Source organism: Erinaceus europaeus, chromosome 7, assembly GCF_950295315.1.
Source record: "Erinaceus europaeus chromosome 7, mEriEur2.1, whole genome shotgun sequence".
Lineage (NCBI taxonomy): Eukaryota > Metazoa > Chordata > Mammalia > Eulipotyphla > Erinaceidae > Erinaceus > Erinaceus europaeus.
The window spans coordinates 131,424,335-131,446,232 of NC_080168.1; the positions used below are offsets into that span (position 1 = coordinate 131,424,335).

The window sequence follows — 21,898 nt, forward strand, 5'->3', positions numbered from 1 at the left end:
AGAAAGACAGACACCTTGCAGACCTGCTTCACCGCCTGTGAACTGACTCCCCTGCAGGAGGGGAACCAGGGGGCTCGAACAAGGATCCTTACGCCGGTTCTTGCGCTTGGCGCCATGTGCACTTAACCCACTGTGTCACCACCCAGCTCCCCAGCATTGTCTTTTTGTTCAGAGCACTGAGCAGTTCTGCTTTATGGTGGTGCTAGGGATTGAACCTGGGGCCGTTGGAGCCTCAGGCATGGAAGGTTCTTGCATAACCATTGTGCTGTCTCCCCAGCCCAGCACTGCTTTGTTACATGTGCTAAGGGTCAAACCCTGGGCCTTGTGTGGCATGCACTATATGGTGTACCCGGCTTTGTCACGTGTGTTTATAGTCATGTATGAACACTTGCTCACCTATGGCAAGTTTTTTCAATACATATTTTGCTGCATGACTTGATCTGTACATACCACAAAACCATCACAATCGGCGGCTATACAACAAATATTTTTTAAAGATATTTTACCTTTTGTTGCCCTTGTTTTTTATTGCTGTAATTGTTGGTATTGATGTCGTTGTTGTTGGATAGGACAGAGAGAAATGGAGAGAGGAGGGGAAGACAGAGAGGGGAGAGAAAGACACCTGCAGATCTGCTTCACCGCCTGTGAAGCGACTCCCCTGCAGGTGGGGAGCTGGGGGCCTTGAACCGGGATCCTTACGCCGGTCCTTGGTGCTTTGCACCACCTGCGCTTAACCTGCAGGTTTAACCCAACTCCCATTTTTATTTTTTTTTACATACAGCTGGTTACTGACAGCGGCAGCTCATCCACTCAGGCCAGCGGTGGAGCAGACATGGGGAACTGGGACCCAGCCAGGGGCTAGTGCCGCGGCAGGCCTCACTCGGACGCCAGCAGTGTGGGCGCTGGTCCTCACGGGCGGGGGTCTTGACATACCAGGGGGAGGAGCAGCTGGTGTCCTTGAACTGCACCCGCACCTGCCATCCGTCCAGCCCAGCACCTTGGTGACCTGGCCAGCTGGATGGGCTGTTAGCACTGCGAGATCCTCTGCTTCCTCTGCTGAGGTGACAGCTGTCCCCCTGGTGTGACCTGCCTTGTCACTAGATTCTGTCTCCATCTCCTGTTACTAAAGGTCCCAGAAGGCTTACAAAGTGGTTTTCCTGGGGGCCCAGGTGCTGGTGCACCGGGTTGAACACACCTTTTTTTGTTTTTGTTTTTGTTTTTGCCTCCAGGGTTATTGCTGAGGCTTGGTGCCAGCACTAGGAATCCACTGCTCCTGGCTGTCATTTCCCCCGTTTTAATGGACAGGACGCAGAGAAATTGAGAGGGGAGAGGTAGCTAGGGAGGGAGAGAGAGACAGAAACCTGCAGACCTGCTTCACCGCTTGCAAAGCGACTCCCCTGCAGGTGGGGAGCCTGGGGCTGGAACCAGGATCCTTACGCCGGGTCAGTCAGTACTATGTGCCCTTACCAGGTGCACCACCGTCTGGTCCCCTATTGGACACACATGTTACAATGCGCAAGGATCTGGGTTCAAGCCCCCAGTCCCCACCTGCAGGGGAAAAGCTTCAGGAGAGATGAAGCAGGGCTGCAGGTCTCTCTCTCTCTCTCTCTCTCTTTTTGCCTTCAGGGTTATCGCTGGGGCTCAGTGCTTGCACCACAAACCCACTGCTCCTGGTGGTTTTTCTTTTTTCTTTTTTTTAAATGATCATCTTTAATATATATATATATATATATATATATATATATATTTTTTTTTTTTTTTTTTTTCCTCCAGGGTTATTGCTGGGCTCGGTGCCTGCACCATGAATCCACCGCTCCTGGAGGCCATTTTTCCCCCATTTTGTTGCCCTAGTTGTTGCAGCCTCGTTGCGGTTATTATTGCCATTGTTGATGTTGCTTTGTTGTTGGATAGGACAGAGAGAAATGGAGAGAGGAGGGGAAGACAGAGAGAGAGGGGGAGAGAAAGACAGACACCTGCAGACCTGCTTCACTGCCCGTGAAGCGACTCCCCTGCAGGTGGGGAGCCAGGGGGCTTGAACCGGGATCCTTACGCCGGTCCCTGCGCTTTGCGCCACGTGCGCTTAACCCACTGCACCACTGCCTGACTCCCTTTAATATATTTTTTAAAGATTTTATTTATTTATGAGAAAGGAGGAGAGAGAAAGACCCAGACATCACTCTGGTACATGTGCTGCCGGGGATCAAACTCTTGACCTCATGCTTGAGAGTCCAAAGCTTTACCACTGTGCTACCTCCCGGACCCTTTTCTTTTTTTTTTATTTTATTGGCTATGATAGAGAAACTGGGGGGGGGGGGAAGTCGGGTGGTAGCGCAGCAGGTTAAGCACACGTGGTGCAAACAAAGCACAAGGACCGGCATAAGAATCCCGGTTCGAGCCCCGGCTCCCCACCTGCTGGGGAGTCGCTTCCCAGGCGGTGAAGGTAGGGACCAGAGGTTCACACCTGGGTTCTGGTGCACAGTAACGTGTGCTCAGCCAGCTGTGCCACTACTCAGCCCCGAAACTTCATGCTTATTCGCTGTCACTCCACAGCATCCCTCCCTCCCTCCCCCTAATCTTAACCAGTATTAATATCTCTATACTCCTGTCCCAACAGATAGGTCCACTCAGAAAAAAAAAAAAAGGCGTGGAAAAATGAGGCAACTCTTCAAGGAATTGAATGCTCCATCAGAAAAATAAATGTCAGGAGTTGGGCGGTAGCGCAGTGGGTTAAGCACACGTGGGGCAAAGCGCAAGGACCCGTGTAAGGATCCCGGTTCGAGCCCCTGGCTCCCCACCTGCAGGGGAGTCGCTTCACAGGAGGTGAAGCAGGTCTGTAGGTGCCTGTCTTCCTCTCCCCCTCTCTGTCTTCCCTTCCTCTCTCCATTTCTGTTCTATCCAACAACGACGACATCAGTAATAACAACAATAATAACTACAACAATAAAAACAAGGGCAACAAAAGGGAATCAATAAAAAAATATTAAAAATGAAAGAAAAAGAAATATCAAACCATACTCAAGATAGTCAGACTTTTCTGCAGGAACCATGGAATGTTGGTATGCATGAGACCCCTTCTGTTTCATTTGGTTTAAATCCCCCCTGCTTAACACTATTCTATTTACATAACCACTTCATTCTATTTATATAACCGCTGTTAACAAGTACCTCCCTCCAGGGCATTGGTTCAATCCCCACTGTTTCATGATATGTTTTTGCTCCACCCCCCCTCCTTGTCACACCCTGATCCTCTCCTTGTCACACTCTGATTGTCACCAGTCACTTTTCTCTCCACCCTCTCTATGTCACACCCTGTTTCCACCCTACTTGGCAAGTATATATAAAGACAGCATTGTGAGTTTTAGAGTACTTTACCTTTAGTTTAGCTCAGCTCGGCTTAGATTGTGCTGCGTCCTGCATGAATAAAGAGATACTGCCTACAGCTCAACTATGAGTCCCTGGTCGTCTGTTACCCGCCCGTGAAGCCAGCCCGGCGAAAACAACCTAACCCGTCGAAAACGACATATGGCGCAACAACGTGGGGCCAGACCTGCGCAACTCCCAGATAAGTGAAGACTTTGCCTACCTATGCACTATGGTCTTCTCTTCTACTTACGAAGAGGTTTGCCAAAGCCTCTACTGTTTCATTATGAGACAGTTTCTCTGTCTCTGGAACATTTTACTCTGGGCCACACTTCGGTTCCCTCACCGGGAACTTTGGTTTCTTATGACCGGGATCATAGAGCTTGGGAGATGCACGGAGATTTCTCCTTGGACTTTCTGGATTCCCTCTCCCATGTTTCCTGAGGAAAAGGACTACATTTTGCTCCAGGCCACAGTTTGGTTCTTTATGACCGTGATCGTAGACCTTGGGATATGCATGGGGATTGCCCCTGGAACTTTCTGGACTTCTTCTCGAATGTTTCCCATGGAGAAGGACTACTCTAATTTGAAGAACATTCTCGAGTACCCTGGCAGTTCCCAAGTATGGAGACATGTGGTTAGTTCTACTCTCCTGATTGGATTCTTTCTTCAATGGGAAGACGCTTTTAAAAATGGGTGCCTGAAGCAATCCAGCAGGAACAGTCAGAAACACCCTAAATGGAATTTCGAGGACCTTTTTGGACTAGGTCGCCCTCCGGGGATTCTTAATCCTACATGGTGAGATCTTGATAATCTGGTTCAAGTTGCGTTTCATAAGAGAATGATTTGAATGACTGAATTTTTGTTTGACATTGACTTAAAAAAAAAAAAATGCTGGACGCAGCCATGATTTCTAGAGACATCCAGAAACAATCCAAAAAATTGTTTTTTTCCTCCTTTGATTTCTCTTTTACGTCTTGACATGAATCTGAAACGTTTAATCCTGAAAACTGTATGAGTTATGGGTGGGGCAGATAGTGCAATGATTATGTTAATTATTCTCATGCCTAAGGCTTTTAACCGTGGTTCTTCTGTTTACCTTTCCACATTTTATTGAGTTTAAAGTGTTTTAACAACCTTGAAATGATACTAGAAAGGACTTCCAATTATAATGGAGTTATCAATGATAGTAAACTTCTAATCTGCTACAAGTTTTGTTTGACAAGTAAGTGAATTTCAGCTGTCAAGTCTTCACATGAAAAAGCATCTACTCAAATGGAATTCCCGGAAATCCATTTGGACCCCTGTTCTCTGACATCGCCCCCGGAAACCAATAATGTGACCTGGCACGACCTGAAGAAACAGATTCACAGACTCCAAAGCTCACTCTCTACAGAAAAGCAGAATTCTGATGGCCGACATTCCCCATCGAGACAGACGTGCAGCGTTTCATCCTCCGGCATTTTCTTCTGTGGTCAGCTACTTTGGACTGACACCTCCATCGGACTTACTGGTACACACAGCTGTGTTTCTCAAAGACTAACTTCAGCCAATTGCCTTGAGACTTTATAGACCATGTCCCCTCGCCTGCAGGCTCTGTCCCAGAGGCAGAAAACTCCCCCTCCTTATTAGGTTATGCCCACAGAGGCATGAAGCGCCCCAAGAGGCAAGAGATGCCCACAGAGGCAGGAAACGCCCTTTGAGGCAAGAGATGCCCCCAGAGGCATGAAGCATTCCCAGAGGCAAGAAATGCCCTTTCGCCTGCTAGGCCTTGCCCTTTGAGGCAAGAAAAGCTCCACTTGGCATCACACTGGTTATTGCTGCTCGAATATTTTGTTTTCCATGTCTTATGCCAGTTCTTTTGAAAACGCCTGTACGATATACGTTTCTGTTCACCCCGCAATGGCCATTAGTTAAAAAGAAAGGGGGAATTGTTGGTATGCATGAGACCCCTTCTGTTTCATTTGGTTTAAATCCCCCCTGCTTAACACTATTCTATTTACATAACCACTTCATTCTATTTATATAACCGCTGTTAACAAGTACCTCCCTTCAGGGCATTGGTTCAATCCCCACTGTTTCATGATATGTTTTTGCTCCACCCCCCCTCCTTGTCACACCCTGATCCTCTCCTTGTCACACTCTGATTGTCACCAGTCACTTTTCTCTCCACCCTCTCTATGTCACACCCTGTTTCCACCCTACTTGGCAAGTATATATAAAGACAGCATTGTGAGTTTTAGAGTACTTTACCTTGAGTTTAGCTTAGCTCGGCTTAGATTGTGCTGCGTCCTGCATGAATAAAGAGATACTGCCTACAGCTCAACCATGAGTCCCTGGTCGTCTGTTACCTGCCCGTGAAGCCAGCCCGGCGAAAACAACCTAACCCGTCGAAAACGACAATGGAACCAGGAGAGTGTAACAGTATCTTCAAGGTTTTCACAGACAGCGACTAGGGCCAGGTGGTGGTGCACCTGGGTAGTAAGCACATGTGCTACCATCTGCAAGGACCCGCTACTCACCCCCACTCCCCACCTGCAGGGAGAGGCTGCAGGAAGGTGGACAGATCTTACCCTGCATGGAGGGGGGTGCGTAAGATTCTTGTTAAACTAGCTGCAAGTGTGTATTTTCTACTTCACTGGGGCTTCACCATTCTGGACAGAGACAAAGGGAAAAAGCCAGACTCCTCCAGTGCTGTGTGTGGGCTCGAACCTGGGGTTGTGTACACCACAGTGCAACAAGCATTTGTTTTAGTATATTTATTTTGGAAAATTAAGTGCTCAACTTAAATTTTTTTTTCACTATACAAAATAGAGTTAAATACAAAATCCTATTTGCAGGAGTCGGGTGGTAGCACAGCAGGTTAAGTGCACGTGGTGTGAAGCTCAAGGACCTGCGGAAGAGTCCCGGTTTGAACCCTTGGCTCCAGCCCCCGGCTCCCCAGCTGCAGGGGAGTCACTTCACAGGCGGTGAAGCAGGTCTGCAGGTGTCTGTCTGTCTCTCCCCCCCCCCGTCTTCCCCTCCTCTCTCCATTTCTCTCTGACCTATCCAACAACGACAACAGCAATAACAACAATAATAACTACAACAATTAAAAAAAAAAAACAAGGACAACAAAAGGGAAAATAGTAAATAAATATAAAAGAAACTAAAATCCTATTTGCTCTGAAGTTTCATTTTTTCTGAATTATCAGAGTTCTTTGTGTGTAGTGACATGTGGGGAGTTCCATGTTTAAAAAAAAAATTATGGGGCTGGGGGAGACAGCATAATTGTTATGCAAAGAGACTCTCATGTCTGAGGCTCCAAAGTCCCAGGCTCAATCCCCTGCACCACCGTAAACCAGAGCTGATCAGTGCTCTGGTTAAAAAAAAAAAGAAAAAAAGAAAAACAGAACTTACGTCTAAATAATTGACAGCTAGTTCATATCTGAAATGTGTGCCATTTCATCTTTCATATCATTGATTTCAGCTCGGACTATTGTGATATTCGATATCTTTTCATTGAGCACAGCAATTTCTCTCTCCCTTTGTAGCAGGTCAGTCACCAGCCTCCCAATGCGGACAGTCAGATCGTCCACCAGCGGTTCCAAGCGGTCAAAGTCCTTCTTGAGATGAGACACCTTTGGCTTCAGGTCATTGGCGAACGTCACCGTCTTCAGGACTTTAGCTCGGTCACTTTCTAGGCTTAAGAAGCTCTCGGCGTGCTTGTCAAAGTGACTGTGCAGCTCAGACAGGCTCTTCTGGACAGAGCTGAGCCGCTGTGAATTTTCCGACGCCGTCTTCCGGAGCTGTGCTGTCCGGTCAATACTGCTTGAAAGAAGATCGCCTATCTTTTTCACTGTATTCTTCTCGACGTTCTGGATCTTACGTTCTAGCTCTTGCACAGAGTCTGTCAGTGACGTGACATCGGTTACCAGGCCTGAAATCCGCCTTATGTCTGTCTTCACAGTTGCGATCTTGAGAGCGACATTTTTTGCCATGGAAGTTGTGCTGTGCTCTACGTTCGTGACGTCCTGAGAAAGAGCCGTCAGACTGCTGTTCAGCAGAGCCTGTCCCTCGGCCCTCCGGCTGGACCCGCTTCTCACCTCATGGATCTCCTTCTGCAGATGTTTTAGGTGAGCCATGATTTGAAAAGACTTCAACTGTTCCATGACGGCTTCAGCCTTCTGACACTGAGGAAACACAATACCGTGATCATTAAATTAGAAACCTAGCATTTAAAATTAATCTTAATTCTGAGTGACTTTTAAATTAGAGCTTCACTACTTTTGGGGGAACATTTCAGAAAAGATGTCGTAAGTGTACTACCGAGAATAAGGAAAGCAGACACGTTCCACCAGGTGAGTGTAAATGTCATTGCTTTCCTTGTTTTTAAATGGCCACCAGGAGCAGTGGATTTAAAAAAATTATTTTTATTTTCCTTGTTTTTAAATTGCTTTCCTTGTTTTTAAATGGCCACCAGGAGCAGTGGATTTAAAAAAATTATTTTTATTTTCCTTGTTTTTAAATTGCTTTCCTTGTTTTTAAATGGCCACCAGGAGCAGTGGATTTAAAAAAATTATTTTTATTTTTAAAATTTATTTTATTTTTTCCTCCAGGGTTATTGCTGGGCTCGGTGCCTGCACCATGAATCCACCGCTCCTGGAGGCCATTTTTCCCCCTTTTTGTTGCCCTTGTTGTTGTAGCCTCGTTGTGGTTATTATTATTGCCACTGTTGATGTTGTTCATTGTTGGATAGGACAGAGAGAAATGGAGAGAGGAATGGGAAGACAGAGAGGGGGAGAGAAAGACAGACACCTGCAGACCTGCTTCACCGACTGTGAAGCGACTCCCCTGCAGGTGGGGAGCCGGGGGCTCGAACCGGGATCCTTACGCCGGTCCTTGCGCTTTGCGCCACATGCGGCTTAACCCACTGCGCCACCGCCCGACCCTCATATTATTTTTTTATAAACCAGTTATTTACTTAAAAAGAAAGAAAAAAGAAAGGGAGAGAGACACTTGCAGCCCTACTTCGCCACTCGCAAAGATTTCCCCCCTGCAGGTGGGGACGGGGGACTCAAACCCAGGTCCCTGTGCACTGTAACATGTGCGCTCAATCAGGTGCGCCACCACCTGGCCCGAAATACCATTGTTCTCAGTAATTTTTGTACCATGAGTCAATGACAAAAGAAAAAGTGTGGTGCAGGGGTAGGTAGCATAAAGGTTCTGCAAAGAGATTCTCATGCTTGAGGCTCCAAAGTCCCAGGCTCTGTTCCCTGCACCATCATAAGCCAGGGCTGAGCAGGGCTCTGGTAAAATAAATAAACAAACAAGATGCATTTGTAGTTGAAGCTGAAGTAAACTGATGTCCAAGACTACGTGCCTGTGCTCTGTGGTCCTACTGTGTGCGCCAGTGTCTGAATAGCCCCGGGGCAGGCAAAGCAGCTCACTGGGCCAGAGTGTTGCTTTCCCGCAACTCAAGGCAGCGTCAGTGCTGCGAGCTCTTTCTGTCTCGCTCTGCCTCTGTATCGGCTTCTGTCTGAAGAAGTCATCAAGGGGCCAGGCAGTGGCGCACCTGGCTGAGCACACGTTCCAGTGCACAAGGACCCGGGTTCAAGCCCCTGGTCCCCACCTGCAGGGGGAGAGCTTCACGAGTGGAGAAGCAGGGCTGCAGGCGTCTCTCTCTGTCTCTTTCCCTCTCTATCCCCCATCTCCTCTCAATTTCTCTTGGCCTCTGTCTAGTAATAAATAAAAAGAAAAAAAATTTCAAAATCTGCATGTAAATAAATAAAAATTAAAAACGGTATCAGAAAGCGGTGAAACTCCAGTGCTGATGCACACATACGAAGTTACACACCGGGTCTCCACGAGACCCTGACACTCCCATCTCTCTCTGCAGACGGGAGGAGACGCGGGGAGAAGACAGGTGTGCAGCACGGCTCTGCCAGCCAAGCGTTTCCCCTTCACACGCTGCTCCCCTGCGGCCAGGGGCTCAAGCGCAGGTCCTGCGCGCGGCACAGCATGCACCCCACCAGGTGGGCTGCCCAGTCCCCAGCTAGCTGTCAAGCGCCTGGTATAGGTGTGCCAGCTGTGCCGCGAGTGGGGGGTAGAGGTCACCAGCGCAGCGGGTTAAGCACACATGGCGCGAAACACAAAGACCAGCCTAAGGATCCCGGTTCGAGCCCCGGCTCCCCATCTGCAGGGGAGTCGCTTCACAGGTGGTGAAGCAGGTCTGCAGGTGTCTCTCTTCCTCTCTATCTCCCCTTTCTCTCTCAATTTCTCTCAGTCTTTATTCAATAACAAACAAACAAATATATAATTAAAAAAAACTTTATTAAGATTCTAAAATTCTACTATTCCAAATACAAGTGACTTACAATTTTAGTATTTAAAGAAAGTATTTATTTATTTAGATGAAAGACACAGAGCCCTGGACACATTAGCTCTGGCTCTTGGCGGTGCCCCCTTGCACCTCAGTGTTGGACAGGATCGTGTTCTTTGCCGGGGGCAGTGGCCCAGCTGGTCTTTGGTAGAGAAGCTAGATTGTGAAACGTTCTCTTGGACAGAAAGTCAGAAGGAGCCGTAAACAGGAAGGAAATTAAGTCGTGATTGCAAAACCAGTTTTATTTTTAAGGGGAAAGTTTCACAACGGAATTTTCTGCAATAGAGACTCCCCAGAGTACAGGGAATAAAAGGCTTACTCTCATCGAGTCCATGAGTCCATTTTATTAATGTTTCTGCGCTGGCAGGGTAACAATGCTTTCCAACCAAGACAGTCCTACTCTGATACAAGGGCCAGATCGCTTGAAGCTTCTAGCAGGCCTGTGATTCTCCAATTTGTATGGACTTTTCATGTTTTTTTTCTTTAATTTTTTAAAAATTAAATAAAAGCTTTATTTATTTATTGGATAGAGACAGTCAGAAAATGAGAGGAAGGGGGAGATAGTGTGTGAGAGAGACAGAGAGACACCTGCAGCCCTGGGGCTCGAACCAGGTCCTTGAACATGGTAACATGTTTTTTTTTTTTTTTAATCTAACCAGAGCACTGCTCAGCTCTGGCTTATGGCGGTGCAGGACGAGGGTGGGGGTGGGATTTAGCTCGGGACTTTGGAGCCTCAGGCATGAGAATCTCTCTGCATAACCATTATGGTATCTACTCCCGCCCTGGACTTTTCATGTACGCTAATGTACTCACACAAAATCTTAGGTTATTTGGTTTAATTTCCTTGTTCTACAGCCAAACAAACAAAAACACTGAGCCCCCAAGAAAAGTGCCCGGGTAGACACAGCGAGTGAGCATAGGTTAGAAGATGCAAGTTTAGGGGGGGTCGGGCGGTAGCGCAGCGGGTTAAGCGCAGGTGGCGCAAAGCACGAGGACCGGTGGAAGGATCCCGGTTCGAGTCCCTGGCTCCCCACCTGCAGGGGAGTCGCTTCACAGTCGGTGAAGCATGTCTGCAGGTGTCTGTCTTTCTCTCCCCCTCTCTGTCTTCCCCTCCTCCCTCCATTTCTCTGTCCTATCCAACAACCATGACATCAATAACAACAATAATAAGTACAACAATAAAACAACAAGGGCAACAAAAGGGAAAATAAAAAAGAAAAAAAGAAAAGGAGAGAGACAGACAGACACGTGCAGGCCTACTTCACCACTCAAGAAGATTTCCCCCGTAGGTGGGGACTGGGGGCTTGAAGCCGGGTCCTTGAGCACTGTAATGTGTGCTCAGCCAGATGCGCCATCACCTGCCTCACCGTTTTTAAGTAGTTCATAACTGAACTGAAGCAGATGTTGCATGAATTTATTTATTTATTTGCCTCCAGGGTTATCACTGGGGCTCAGTGCCTGCACTACACGTCCACTGCTCCTGGAGGCTTTCCCCCCCCATTTTCTTGCCCTTGTTGTTGTTGACATTGATGTTGTCGTTGTTGGATAGGACAGAGAGAAATGGAGAGAGGAGGGGAAGGCAGAGAGGGTGAGAGAAAGACAGACACTGCAGACCTGCTTCACCGCCTGGGAAGCGACTCCCCTGCAGGTGGGGAGCCGGGGGCTCGAACCGGGATCCTTCTGCCGGTCCTTGTGCTTTGCACCACCTGCGCTTAACCCTCTGCGCTACCGCCCAGCCCCCCCAAAAGATATATAGACACATTTTATCAAAAGTAAAGTCGTGTAAACTTTATTGTCAATTACAAAGATACAAAAGCGTCTCTTAAAATATTGGCCATCTCCCTCCACAGAAAGCCTGAGTATCTGATAGCATATACACGTTTGCGGTCTCAGAAGTGAAATGAGTGAAAGGGACAAAGGAAGGCCCGTTCGCTCTGTGTGATCTCTGATGACACTTTGCTGCAGTGCTGGACGATGGACCCAGGGTCCAACCCCTGCATGGTACTGATGAGCCACCTCCAGGCCCGCGGGGAAAGACAGAAGTCTTTCCTTCTTTAAGGGGGAGACACAGGTGCCCCGTGGGCTGCTGGGATCAAGCCAAGCTCCCCGGCGCTTGTAACCATGGTGTGGAGTACCGTGTCAGCTTGCTCCTTTTTATTCTGTAACCACAACTATAGTTCTTCTGATGAAAAAGTCTCAGCCATCCAGGTTTATTGGGAGTGTTCAGTGCAAGAGAAGGAACCACCCCCTGCCCTGACCGGGATGTGGATCAGCAAAGTCCCCGCGAGTTTCACGATCGATTGGGTTGATATGGAAATCAACGCAAACGAATGCATGTTGTTGCTGCCCACAGAGATTAGTGCTTTGCCCCCTGACAGCGGCACTCTGTCGGGCTTCTGTGTTCTTCTTTGTCAGAGCCTGGAACCCGAGAGCCTCAGGCGGGAACATCAGGCTGGTTTTCAGGACGCGTGACGACCTGCCACAGGTCTGGGATCCCAACCCCAGAGTTTGTCTGGGATTTTTTTCAAGAACTTTGCAACTTCAGGTAATAAAAATGACGTGATCGTAACTGCCTTCTGTACGTTTCTGTACTTTCAAGTTCTTTGTGTTTGATTCAGTGGAAACTGCACTGTAACCCCCCAACTACTGCTGGTCATTGACAAGAAAAGCAGAGAGCACTTCCCTGTGAAGTCAACTCAGGCTGAAACTGACGGACTGACGGACGGACGGACGAGGGCCTGACTGTGTGCATGGCTTTCCTGCTCCAGGCTGCCTTTCTCACTCGCCTAGTCAGCTAGTCAGCTAGATAGAAACAAACAAAGAGGGAGATGGCACCACAGCTCTGGTTTATGGTGGCGTGAGGGGTTGAGTGAGACTTTGGAGCCTGAGACACGAAAGCCTTCTCGCTTAAGCGCTGCGTGATCCGCTGACAGAAAAAGCAGACTACATGCATGTAAGATGGGAAATAACAAATGGGGGCTTGGACTGTAGTTCAGCGGTGGAGCATGCACTTAGCACGTATGACCCTGGGTTTGAACCTGGATACTGCCTGGGCACCCCAACCACCCCTGACCCAAAAAATAAAATAAGCAAAATAGGTTTTTTTAGTAAAGTGGTAAACATTCCTCAGTGTCTGCAAGAGATATGAATATATGTGTGGGGGTCATACATGGTGGAGCACCTGGTTAAGCGCACACACTACAGTGTGCAAGGACCTGGGTTTGAGCCCCCGGTCTCCACCTGCAGGGGGAAAGCTTCCCGAGTGGTGAAGCAGGGCTGCAGGTGTCTCTCTGTCTCTCTCTACCCCCGCTTGCCCTCTTAATTTCTGGCTTTCTCTATCCAATAAAAATATTTAAAAAGCTACATATATATGTATATATATTAATATATTTGGGACCAATATACTAGGAGATAGTCATAACTACATCCATTAATTTTTAGAAAAACATTTAAAATTCTTTCTTTCTTTCTCTCTCTCTCTCTCTCTCTCTTTCACCTCCAGGGTTATCACTGGGACTTGATGCCAGCTCTACGAATCCACTGCTCCTGGTGGCTTACTTTTTCTTTTTCCTCCATTTTATTTGGTAAGACAGAAGGAAATTGAGAGAAGGGGGAGATAGAGAAGGAGAGAGAAAGAGAGACACCTGCAGCCCCCGCTTAACTGCTAGTGAAGCGTCCCCCCTACAGGTGGGGAGAAGGCGCTCAAACCCGGGTCCTTTCCTTAGTACTGTGTGCAATTAACTAGGTGTGCCACTGCCCAGCCCTTAAGTATTCTTCTTTTCAAAAGAAAAATCTGATTCATAAATATTTCCACTCCAAGTGGTTAAAGTAAGTCGTAGTGCTTAGGCAAGCCAGCTTTATCTGGACGATGCGTTTGTGCAGACAGACACCTCACCGACTTTCTCGTGAAGCATTTCAGTATGACCCACGCGCCCAGCAGTGGGCTGACACGTCACATGGTTCATCAGAACACGCGGAGCGGGTTCAGTTTTCATTTTCCGGATCATGTTCTTCTGGGGCGCCCTTTCCTCTTGTACTTGAATACGTGATAAAATCCTGGACCTTGCCCTTCAGGACGTCCAGCTCACGCTGCATCTTCAACATGCTGTTGTCGTACTGAACGCCCTCAAGGGCTCTCTGCAGCTCCATCACCTCAGACACTGCGTTCAGCATGTCCTCCTCCACGTGGAACATCTGAACTGTCAGGTCCTCCACTTTCTTCTCTGTCCCCATCAGGTCCTGAGAGACTCTGAGCACGGACCGCACGGCATTTTCGATGGCTGGGAGATGCGTCTTGCACTCCTCCACTTTGGGCTCGTAGCTGGAAAGCTTGAGCGTCAGCTCTTTGCCCCTGGCAAACAGTTCATTCTTTTCCGCTTCTAATTTCCTAACGGCTGTTGCATCAGAGCCGAGCTGCTCCTCCACCCGCAGAAGATCCTCTTCCTCCTGTCGCTGTACTGTCCTGATGTTTCTGAGCGTGCCGTCTTCCAGATCTTTCAGCCTCTCGGTGAGCACGCTCATCTCCTGCTCCGCGGAGTTAATCCGCACAGTGACTTGGGAGTGTATGTGTTTTGCTTCCGACTTGAACGCGTCCGTGCTGGCAAGCATGTCCTCCTGGCTTCTCCTGCAGGCCGCCGTGATGTTCCGCAGCTTCTCCCGCAGGCCTCGCGCCTCCCCGGCGAGCGTCTCCTCGCCGTTCTGCACGTGCCGCACGACACTTTGGAGGCTGGACACTTCCTGCTCAAACTGGCTCAGGAGAGACATGGCCCATGTGGCTTCCTGCAGGATACTTTCAGTGGCCTCAAGCTGCATTCATAACACAAAACAATTCCCAAGGCTACTTAATCACTTTTGCATTAGGGAATCACACTAACAACCACCTGCCAGTTCATAAGACGGCTGAAATGTTCAAGTGTCGTCACTGACAAAAACATCCGTCACTTTAATTTTTAATTCAGTTTTTTTAAAAACATATTTTAAACAAATTTAACAGATCAGACTGTCGGAAATCTATACACTTGAACTAGTAATCTGAAAGCTGTGTGCATTTTTTTTTTTTTTTTACCTCCAGGGTTATGGCTGCACTACAGATCCACCGCTCCTGGAGGCTATTTTTCCCTTTTGTTGCCCTTGTTGTTTATTGTTGTTGTTATTCCTATGGTATTATATATTATATTGTTATCGCTGTTGTTGTTGGATAGGACAGAGAGAAATCGAGAGAGGTGGGGAAGACAGAGAGGCAGAGAGAAAGACAGACACCTGCAGACTTGCTTGACCATTTGTGAAGTGACGCCCCTGCAGGTGGGGAGCCGGGGGCTCGAACCGGGAGCCTTATGTTGGTCCTTGTGTTTCGTGCCCTGTGCGCTTAACCTGCTGCGCTACCGCCTGGCCGCCAGCTGTGCGCATTTTTATGAAGGTATATCCAAGAGAGAAGAAATAACGCTAAAGAAGTCGGGGGGGGGCAGGTGGTGGCACACCCGGTTAAGTGCACATAGTATGGAGCCCAAGGACCGGTGCAAGGGTCCCGGTTCGAGCCCCCGGCTCCGCACCTGCAGGGGGTCGCCTCACAAGTGGTGAAGCAGGTCTGCAGGTGTCTGTCTCTTTCCCTCTCTGTCTCCCCTCCTCTCTCAATTTCTCTCTGTCCTGTCGAATAAAAATGGAAAAAATGGCCTCCAGGAGCGGTGGATTCATAGTGTGGTCATCTAGACTCAGCAATGACCCTGGAGGGGAGAAGAATGAAGAAGTCTGAAGTGTCCCCTGAAGGGTGGTACAGTGGATAAAACCCTGACTCTCAAGCATGAGGCCCCAAGTCTGATCCCCAGCATTACAAGTGCCAGAGTGAGGCTCTGGTTCTCTTCTTCCTGTCCTTTCTCTCTCTTTCAAATAAATAAGCATTTTAAAAAGTAAGAAATGGGCTCCAGCAGTAACCCTGTGGGAACAACAAAAGCACAATGGATGATTATTTTTATTTACTATGTATGTATTTTTCCCACCATTGTTTTCACTGGGGCTTGGCACCTGTATCACGGATCTACTGCTGGGGGGGGATTTTCTCTCTCTCTCTCTCTCTCATTTGATAGGACAGAGAGAAATTGAGAGAGAAAGTAGTGAGGGAGAGAAAGAGAGACACCCGTCACACTGCCTCACCGCTTCTGAAGCTTCCCTCCTGCAGCTGGGGAGTAAGGGCTTGAACCTAGGTCCTTAGCCTGTGTCCTTCATGGTGACTAATCATACTCAACTGGATAAACCACCCTGTGGCCCAATAGGTGATGGTCAGTTCTGAGGAAATTAGCATCGGGGAAAACAGATGCTTAGAGGAGAGAGAAGAAAATGCCTGAGACAGGCTGGGAGTGTGGATCGACATGTCAATGCCCATGTTCAGCGGGGAAGCAATGACAGAAGCCAGACCTTCCACCTTCTGCATCCCATAATGACCCTGGGTCCATGCTCCCAGAGGGATAGAGAATGGGAAGGCTATCAGGGGAGGGGATGGGATACAGAGTTCTGGTGGTGGGAATTGTGTGAAGTTGTACCCCTCTTATCCTATGGTTTCTGTCAGTGTTTCCTTTTAATAAATAAAAATAAAAAAAAGATACAAAATCTAAAAAAAAAATGCTTGTGATTGTACTTCGGGTTCAGTCCTTGGGTAGCTTCTGCTTGAGTCTTCCTTGGGCTGGACCCTCAGCTGAGTGGCTTAAATAAAATTCACACTCAACCACCTGAAAAAAGAAAAGAAAGAAAATGCCTGACAGGGCCAGGTAGTGGGGCACCTGGCTGAGCGCACACAGCACAGCGCACAAGCACCCGGGTTCAAGCCCCTGGTCCCCACCTGCAGGGGGAAAGCTTCACGAGTGGTGAAGCAGGGCTGCTTCTTTTTATTTTATTTTATTTTTGTTGCCCTTGTTTTATTGTTGTTGTAGTTATTGTTGTTGTTGAAGTCTTCATTGTTGGATAGGACAGAGAGAAATGGAGAGAAGAGGGGAAGACAGAGAGGGGAGAGAAAGACAGACACCTGTTTCACCACGACTCCCTTGCAGGTGGAGAGCCGGGGGCTTGAACCAGGATCCTTACACAGGTCCTTGTGCTTTGTGCGACGTGTGCTTAACCCACTGCGCTACTACCCGACTCCCTTATTATTATTTTTAAAAATATTTATTTATGGGAGTCGGGCGGTAGCACAGCGGATTAAGCGCACTTGGTGCGAAGCACAAGGACCTGTGTAAGGATCCCGGTTCGAGACCCCAGCTCCCCACCTGCAGGGGAGTTGCTTCACAAGTGGTGAAGCAGGTCTGCAGGTGTCTATCTTTCTCCCCCTCTGTCTCCCCCTCCTCACTCCATTTCTCTCTGTCCTATCTAGCAACGACGACATCAATAACAACAATAAGAACTACAACAAGGGCAACAAAAGGGAAAATAAATAAATAAATATTAAAAAAACAAAAATATTTATTTACTTCCTTTTGTTGCCATTTTTATTGTTATTGATGTTGTTGTTGGATAGGACAGAGAGAAATGGACAGAGGAGGGGAAGACAGAGAGGGGGAGAGAAAGACAGACACCTGCAGACCTGCTTCACCGCCTGTGAAGCGATTCCCCTGCAGGGCTGCTTCTGTCTCTTTACCTCTCTATGTCCTCCTCCCCTCTCAATTTCTCTCTGCCTCTATCTAATAATAAATAAAGATTTTAAGCGGCTGGATGGTGGCGCACCTGGTTAAGTACACACATGACAGTGCACAAGGACCCAGGTTCAAGCCCCCGATCCACTTTGCAGGGGAAAAGCTTCACAAGTGGTGAAGCAGGTGTGCAGGTGTCTCTGTCTGTCTCCCTCCCTATTTCCTTCTTCCCTCTAAAATTCTCTCTGTCCTATCAAACAAAATTAATAAAGCTAATAAATTGTTGAATAAATGAAGATATTTTTAAAAATGAACATTCCCGAGAGGCCAGAGGTAGCCACTAGACTTTCTTTTTTTCTTTCTTTTTTTTTTTGCCCCCAGATTATCTCTGGAGCTTGATGTTGGCACTATGAAGCCACAGCTCCTGGTGACTATTTTTTCCATTTTACTAGACAAGAGAGAGAGAAATTGAGACAGGAGGGGGGAAGAGAGGGAGAGAGAAAGAGGAGCCAGGTGGTGACCTATCTGGTTAAGTGAACACATTACAACATGCAAGGACCCAAGTTCAAGCCCCCGGTTCCCACCTGCAGGGGGAAAGCTTCACGAGTGGGGAAGGAAAGCTGTTGGTGTCTCTCTGTCTCTTCCCCTCCCTATCTCCCTTCCCCTCTCAATTTATCTCTGTGTCTGTCCAATAAAAGTAAATAAATTTTTAAAATTTTTATTATTGGATAGAGACAGAGAGAAATTGAGAGGGAAGGAGGTTGAGAGAGGGAAAGAGACAGAAAGATATCTGCAGCCCTGCTTAACCTCGTCTGAAGCTTTCCCCCTGCAGGTGGGGACCAGGGGCTTGAACCTGGGTCCTCGTGCACTGTAGTGGTCCTTGCATCACCACCTGGTCCCAATAAAAATATTTTTAAAAAGAATAAAAAAGAGAGAAGGCTCCTAAGCTGAATATGGGCCCTAGATCAGATCAACTCGACAGAGTTTATAGTCAGCAATATTTATACAATGTTTAGACCCCTTTCCCGTATTAGGGAGCTACTCTCTTCCCTGGTCCTTTTCCAGCCATGACATCATCTCCCCAGACAATAACTTGGGTTATCACAAGTCAGGCTCAGGAAAAAACAAAAACACTAGCACAGTCATAAGCTCTTTGGAATATAATTAAAATAGGCCTACTGGGGTCAGGTGGTAGCACAGCGGGTTAAGCGCATGTGGCGCAAAGCGCAAGGACCAGCCTAAGTATCCTAGTTCGAGCCCCCGGCTCCCCACCTGCAGTGGGGTCGCTTTACAAGGGGTGAAGCAGGTCTGCAGGTGTCTGTCTTTCTCTTCCTCTCTCTGTCCTCTCCTCTTCTCTCCATTTCTCTCTGTCCTATGCAACAACGACAGCAATGACAACAATAATAATCACAACAATGATAAACAACAAGGACAACAAAAAGGAAAAAAATAGCCTCCAGGAGCAGTGGATTCATAGTGCAGGCACTGAGCCCCAGAGACAACCCTGGAGGCAAAATAAGTAAATAAATAAATAAATAATAAAATAAAATATGCCTACTAACTATCTACAAAATGGAGTACCCCCCAACTCTTCATCTGCACTATTCCAGCCTTTAGGTTCATGATTGGTCAACAATTTGTTTGGCTTCTTATGTTAACTCTCTTTTCAGTCACCAGGTTCCAGATGCCATCAGGATGCCGACCAGGCTTCCCTGGACTGAAGACCCCACCAATGTGTCCTGGAGCTCAGCTTCCCCAGAGACCCACCCTACTAGGGAAAGAGAGAGGCAGACTGGGAGTATGGACCAGCCAGTCAACGCCCATGTTCAGTGGGGAAGCAATTACAGAAGCCAGACCTCCCACCTTCTGCATCCCAAAATGACCCTGGGTCCATGCTCCCAGAGGGATAGAGAATGGGAAAGCTGTCAGGGGAGGGGATGGGATATGGAGTTCTGGTGGGGGGAGTTGTGTGGAGTTGTACCCCTCTTATCCTATGGTCTTGTCAGTGTTTCCTTTTTATAAATAAATATTTAAAAAAAAAAAGAGAGAGAAAAGGATAGAGAAAGAGAGACACCTGTGATCCGGGAGGTGGCACAGTGGATAAAGCATTGTACTCTCAAGCATGAGGTCCTGAGTTCAATCCCCGGAAGCACATGTACCACCAGAGTGATGTCTGGTTCTTTCTTCCCCCCCCCCAATCTTTCTCATTAATAGATAAAATATAATAGCAAGGGAAGAGAGAGAGAGAGAGAGACCTGTAGATCTGCTTCATCATTCATGAAGCTTCTTCCCAGCAGGTGGGGTGCGGGGGCTTGAACTGGGATCCTTGCATGGATGTTTGGGCTTAGTACTATGTGCACTTAACCCGTTGCTCTGCCACCCGGCCCCCGACTTTCTATTCTTTAAAATTTTTTAAATTATCTTTATTTATTTAATTATTGGATAGAGACAGCCAGAAATTGAGAGGTAAGGGGTTGATAGAGAGGGAGACAGAGATACCTGCAGCCCTGCTTCACCATTTGTGAAGCGTTTCCCCTGCAGGTGGGGACCAGGGGCTAGAACCCGGGTCCTTGTGCACTGTAACATGTGCACTCAACCAGGTGCGCCACCACCCAGCCCCTCTTTTTTTTAATTTAAAATTTATTATTATTATTATTTTCCTTTTTGTTGCCCTTTTTTGAATTGTTGTAGTTATTGATGTCATAGTTGTTGGATAGGACAGAGAGAAATGGAGAGAGGAGGGGAAGACAGAGAGGCAAGAAAAAGACAGACACCTGCAGACCTGCTTCACCGCCTGTGAAGCGACTCCCCTGCAGGTGGGGAGCCGGGGGCTCGAACCCGGATCCTTACGCCGGTCCTTGCGCCTCATGCGTTTAACCTGCTGCACTAACGCCCAACTCCCCGGCCCCTCATTTTAAATTTAAATTTAATTTAATTTTAGGGTTATCACTAGATCTTGATGCCTGCAAAAAGAATATCACTTAAGGGAGTCGGGCTGTAGCGCAGCGGGTTAAGCGCAGGTGGCGCAAAGCACAAGGACCGGCATAAGGATCCCGGTTCGAACCCCGGCTCCCCACCTGCAGGGGAGTCGCTTCACAGGTGGTGAAGCAGGTCTGCAGGTGTCTATCTTTCTCTCCTCCTCTCTGTCTTCCCCTCCTCTCTCCATTTCTCTCTGTCCTATCCAACGACAACAACAATAATAACTACAACAATAAAACAACAAGGGCAACAAAAGGGAATAAATAAATAAAATAAATATTAAAAAAAAAAGAATATCACTTACACATGGTATCCCCGTGTGCAGTGCTGCTGGTGTCTGTGTCCTCTCTCTCTCTCTCTCTCTCTCACACGCACACACGCACTCACACACACACTCACACACTCTCACACTCACACACACTCACACACACACACTCACACTCACACACACACGCACACACACACGCACTCACTCACACACACTCACACACATTCACACACTCACACTCACACACACTCACTCACACACACACACTCACTCACACACACACACAACACGCACACACACACGCACTCACACACACACTCACACACTCACTCACACTCACACACACACTCACACACACTCACCTACACTAACACACACACACTCACACACGCACACACACGCACTCACACACACACTCACACACACACTCACACACATACACAGACATACACATACACACACTCACACACACATACACACTCACTCACACACACATACACACTCACACACTCACACTCACACACACTCACACTCACACACACTCATACTCACACACACATACACACTCACACACACAGACACACACTCACACACACAGACACACACACACAGACACACACTCACACACACAGACACACACACAGACACACACACACTCTCACACACACATACACACACTCACACACACAGACACACACTCACACACACAGACACACACAGACACACACACACACACACAAATAGTCCATCAAAGGAAAAAGGAGAAACAACAAATAGTGCAGCTGCCGTGCAGGTACTCAGTCCCAGTGATAACTCAGGAAGAAACAGAAGACTGGGTCTGCAAATGCATGTAGTGATGCTCACAGCCCACCACGTGCTGGCAGACACACGCGTGTCTGTGTGCGCATGTACCTATCACTGCTGTGCTCACTGCCAGGTCTTCGTTGCTCCACATCAAGCTTTTCAGATAGAGAGAAAAAAAAACCCAGCACTGAGCTTCCCCCAGTGCTTTGGGGGCCGGATGCTTGAACCAGGATCATTCCTTGGCAAAGCAGGCACCTTCTCAGGAGCACTGTTTCTCTGACCCACTCATTTTCGAGAGCTAACACCCTAAATTTGTCAGTATTGGAATGTTTTCAGAATCCTCATCTGTCCTCAGAAGTGTCTCGTTGTCCTCACTGACCGTTTGATGAGGCTGCGACCACGAGGAGTGACACAACTCACTCTCAAGCACACACAGTGGGCCTTCTCCGCTCTGCCTGCCTTGGGGTCACCTTTGGAGAGTCACCTGTTCACCGCTCCCTGGGGAGACCTGGT

At 47.9% G+C, this 21,898-nt stretch overlaps 2 protein-coding genes across 4 annotated transcripts in view; one reads left to right on the forward strand and one right to left on the reverse strand.

Annotated features, from left to right (window-relative positions):
• The window catches only part of APAF1 (apoptotic peptidase activating factor 1), a 444,316-nt gene that overhangs the window by 318,047 nt on the left and 104,371 nt on the right, over nt 1-21,898 (forward strand). The gene's annotated exons all lie outside the window — the stretch shown is intronic.
• The window catches only part of IKBIP (IKBKB interacting protein), a 35,726-nt gene that overhangs the window by 769 nt on the left and 13,059 nt on the right, over nt 1-21,898 (reverse strand). Inside the window, exon 3 of one of the 3 annotated variants that reach the window (XM_060195618.1) lies at nt 6,760-7,532. In XM_060195618.1, the coding sequence (XP_060051601.1) occupies nt 6,777-7,532 (756 nt within the window). In that variant the 3' untranslated portion in view covers nt 6,760-6,776. Of the gene's footprint in view, nt 1-6,104; nt 7,533-11,494; nt 14,528-21,898 lie in introns of those variants that run through there. The other 2 variants (XM_060195619.1, XM_060195617.1) reach the window with 2 other exon arrangements.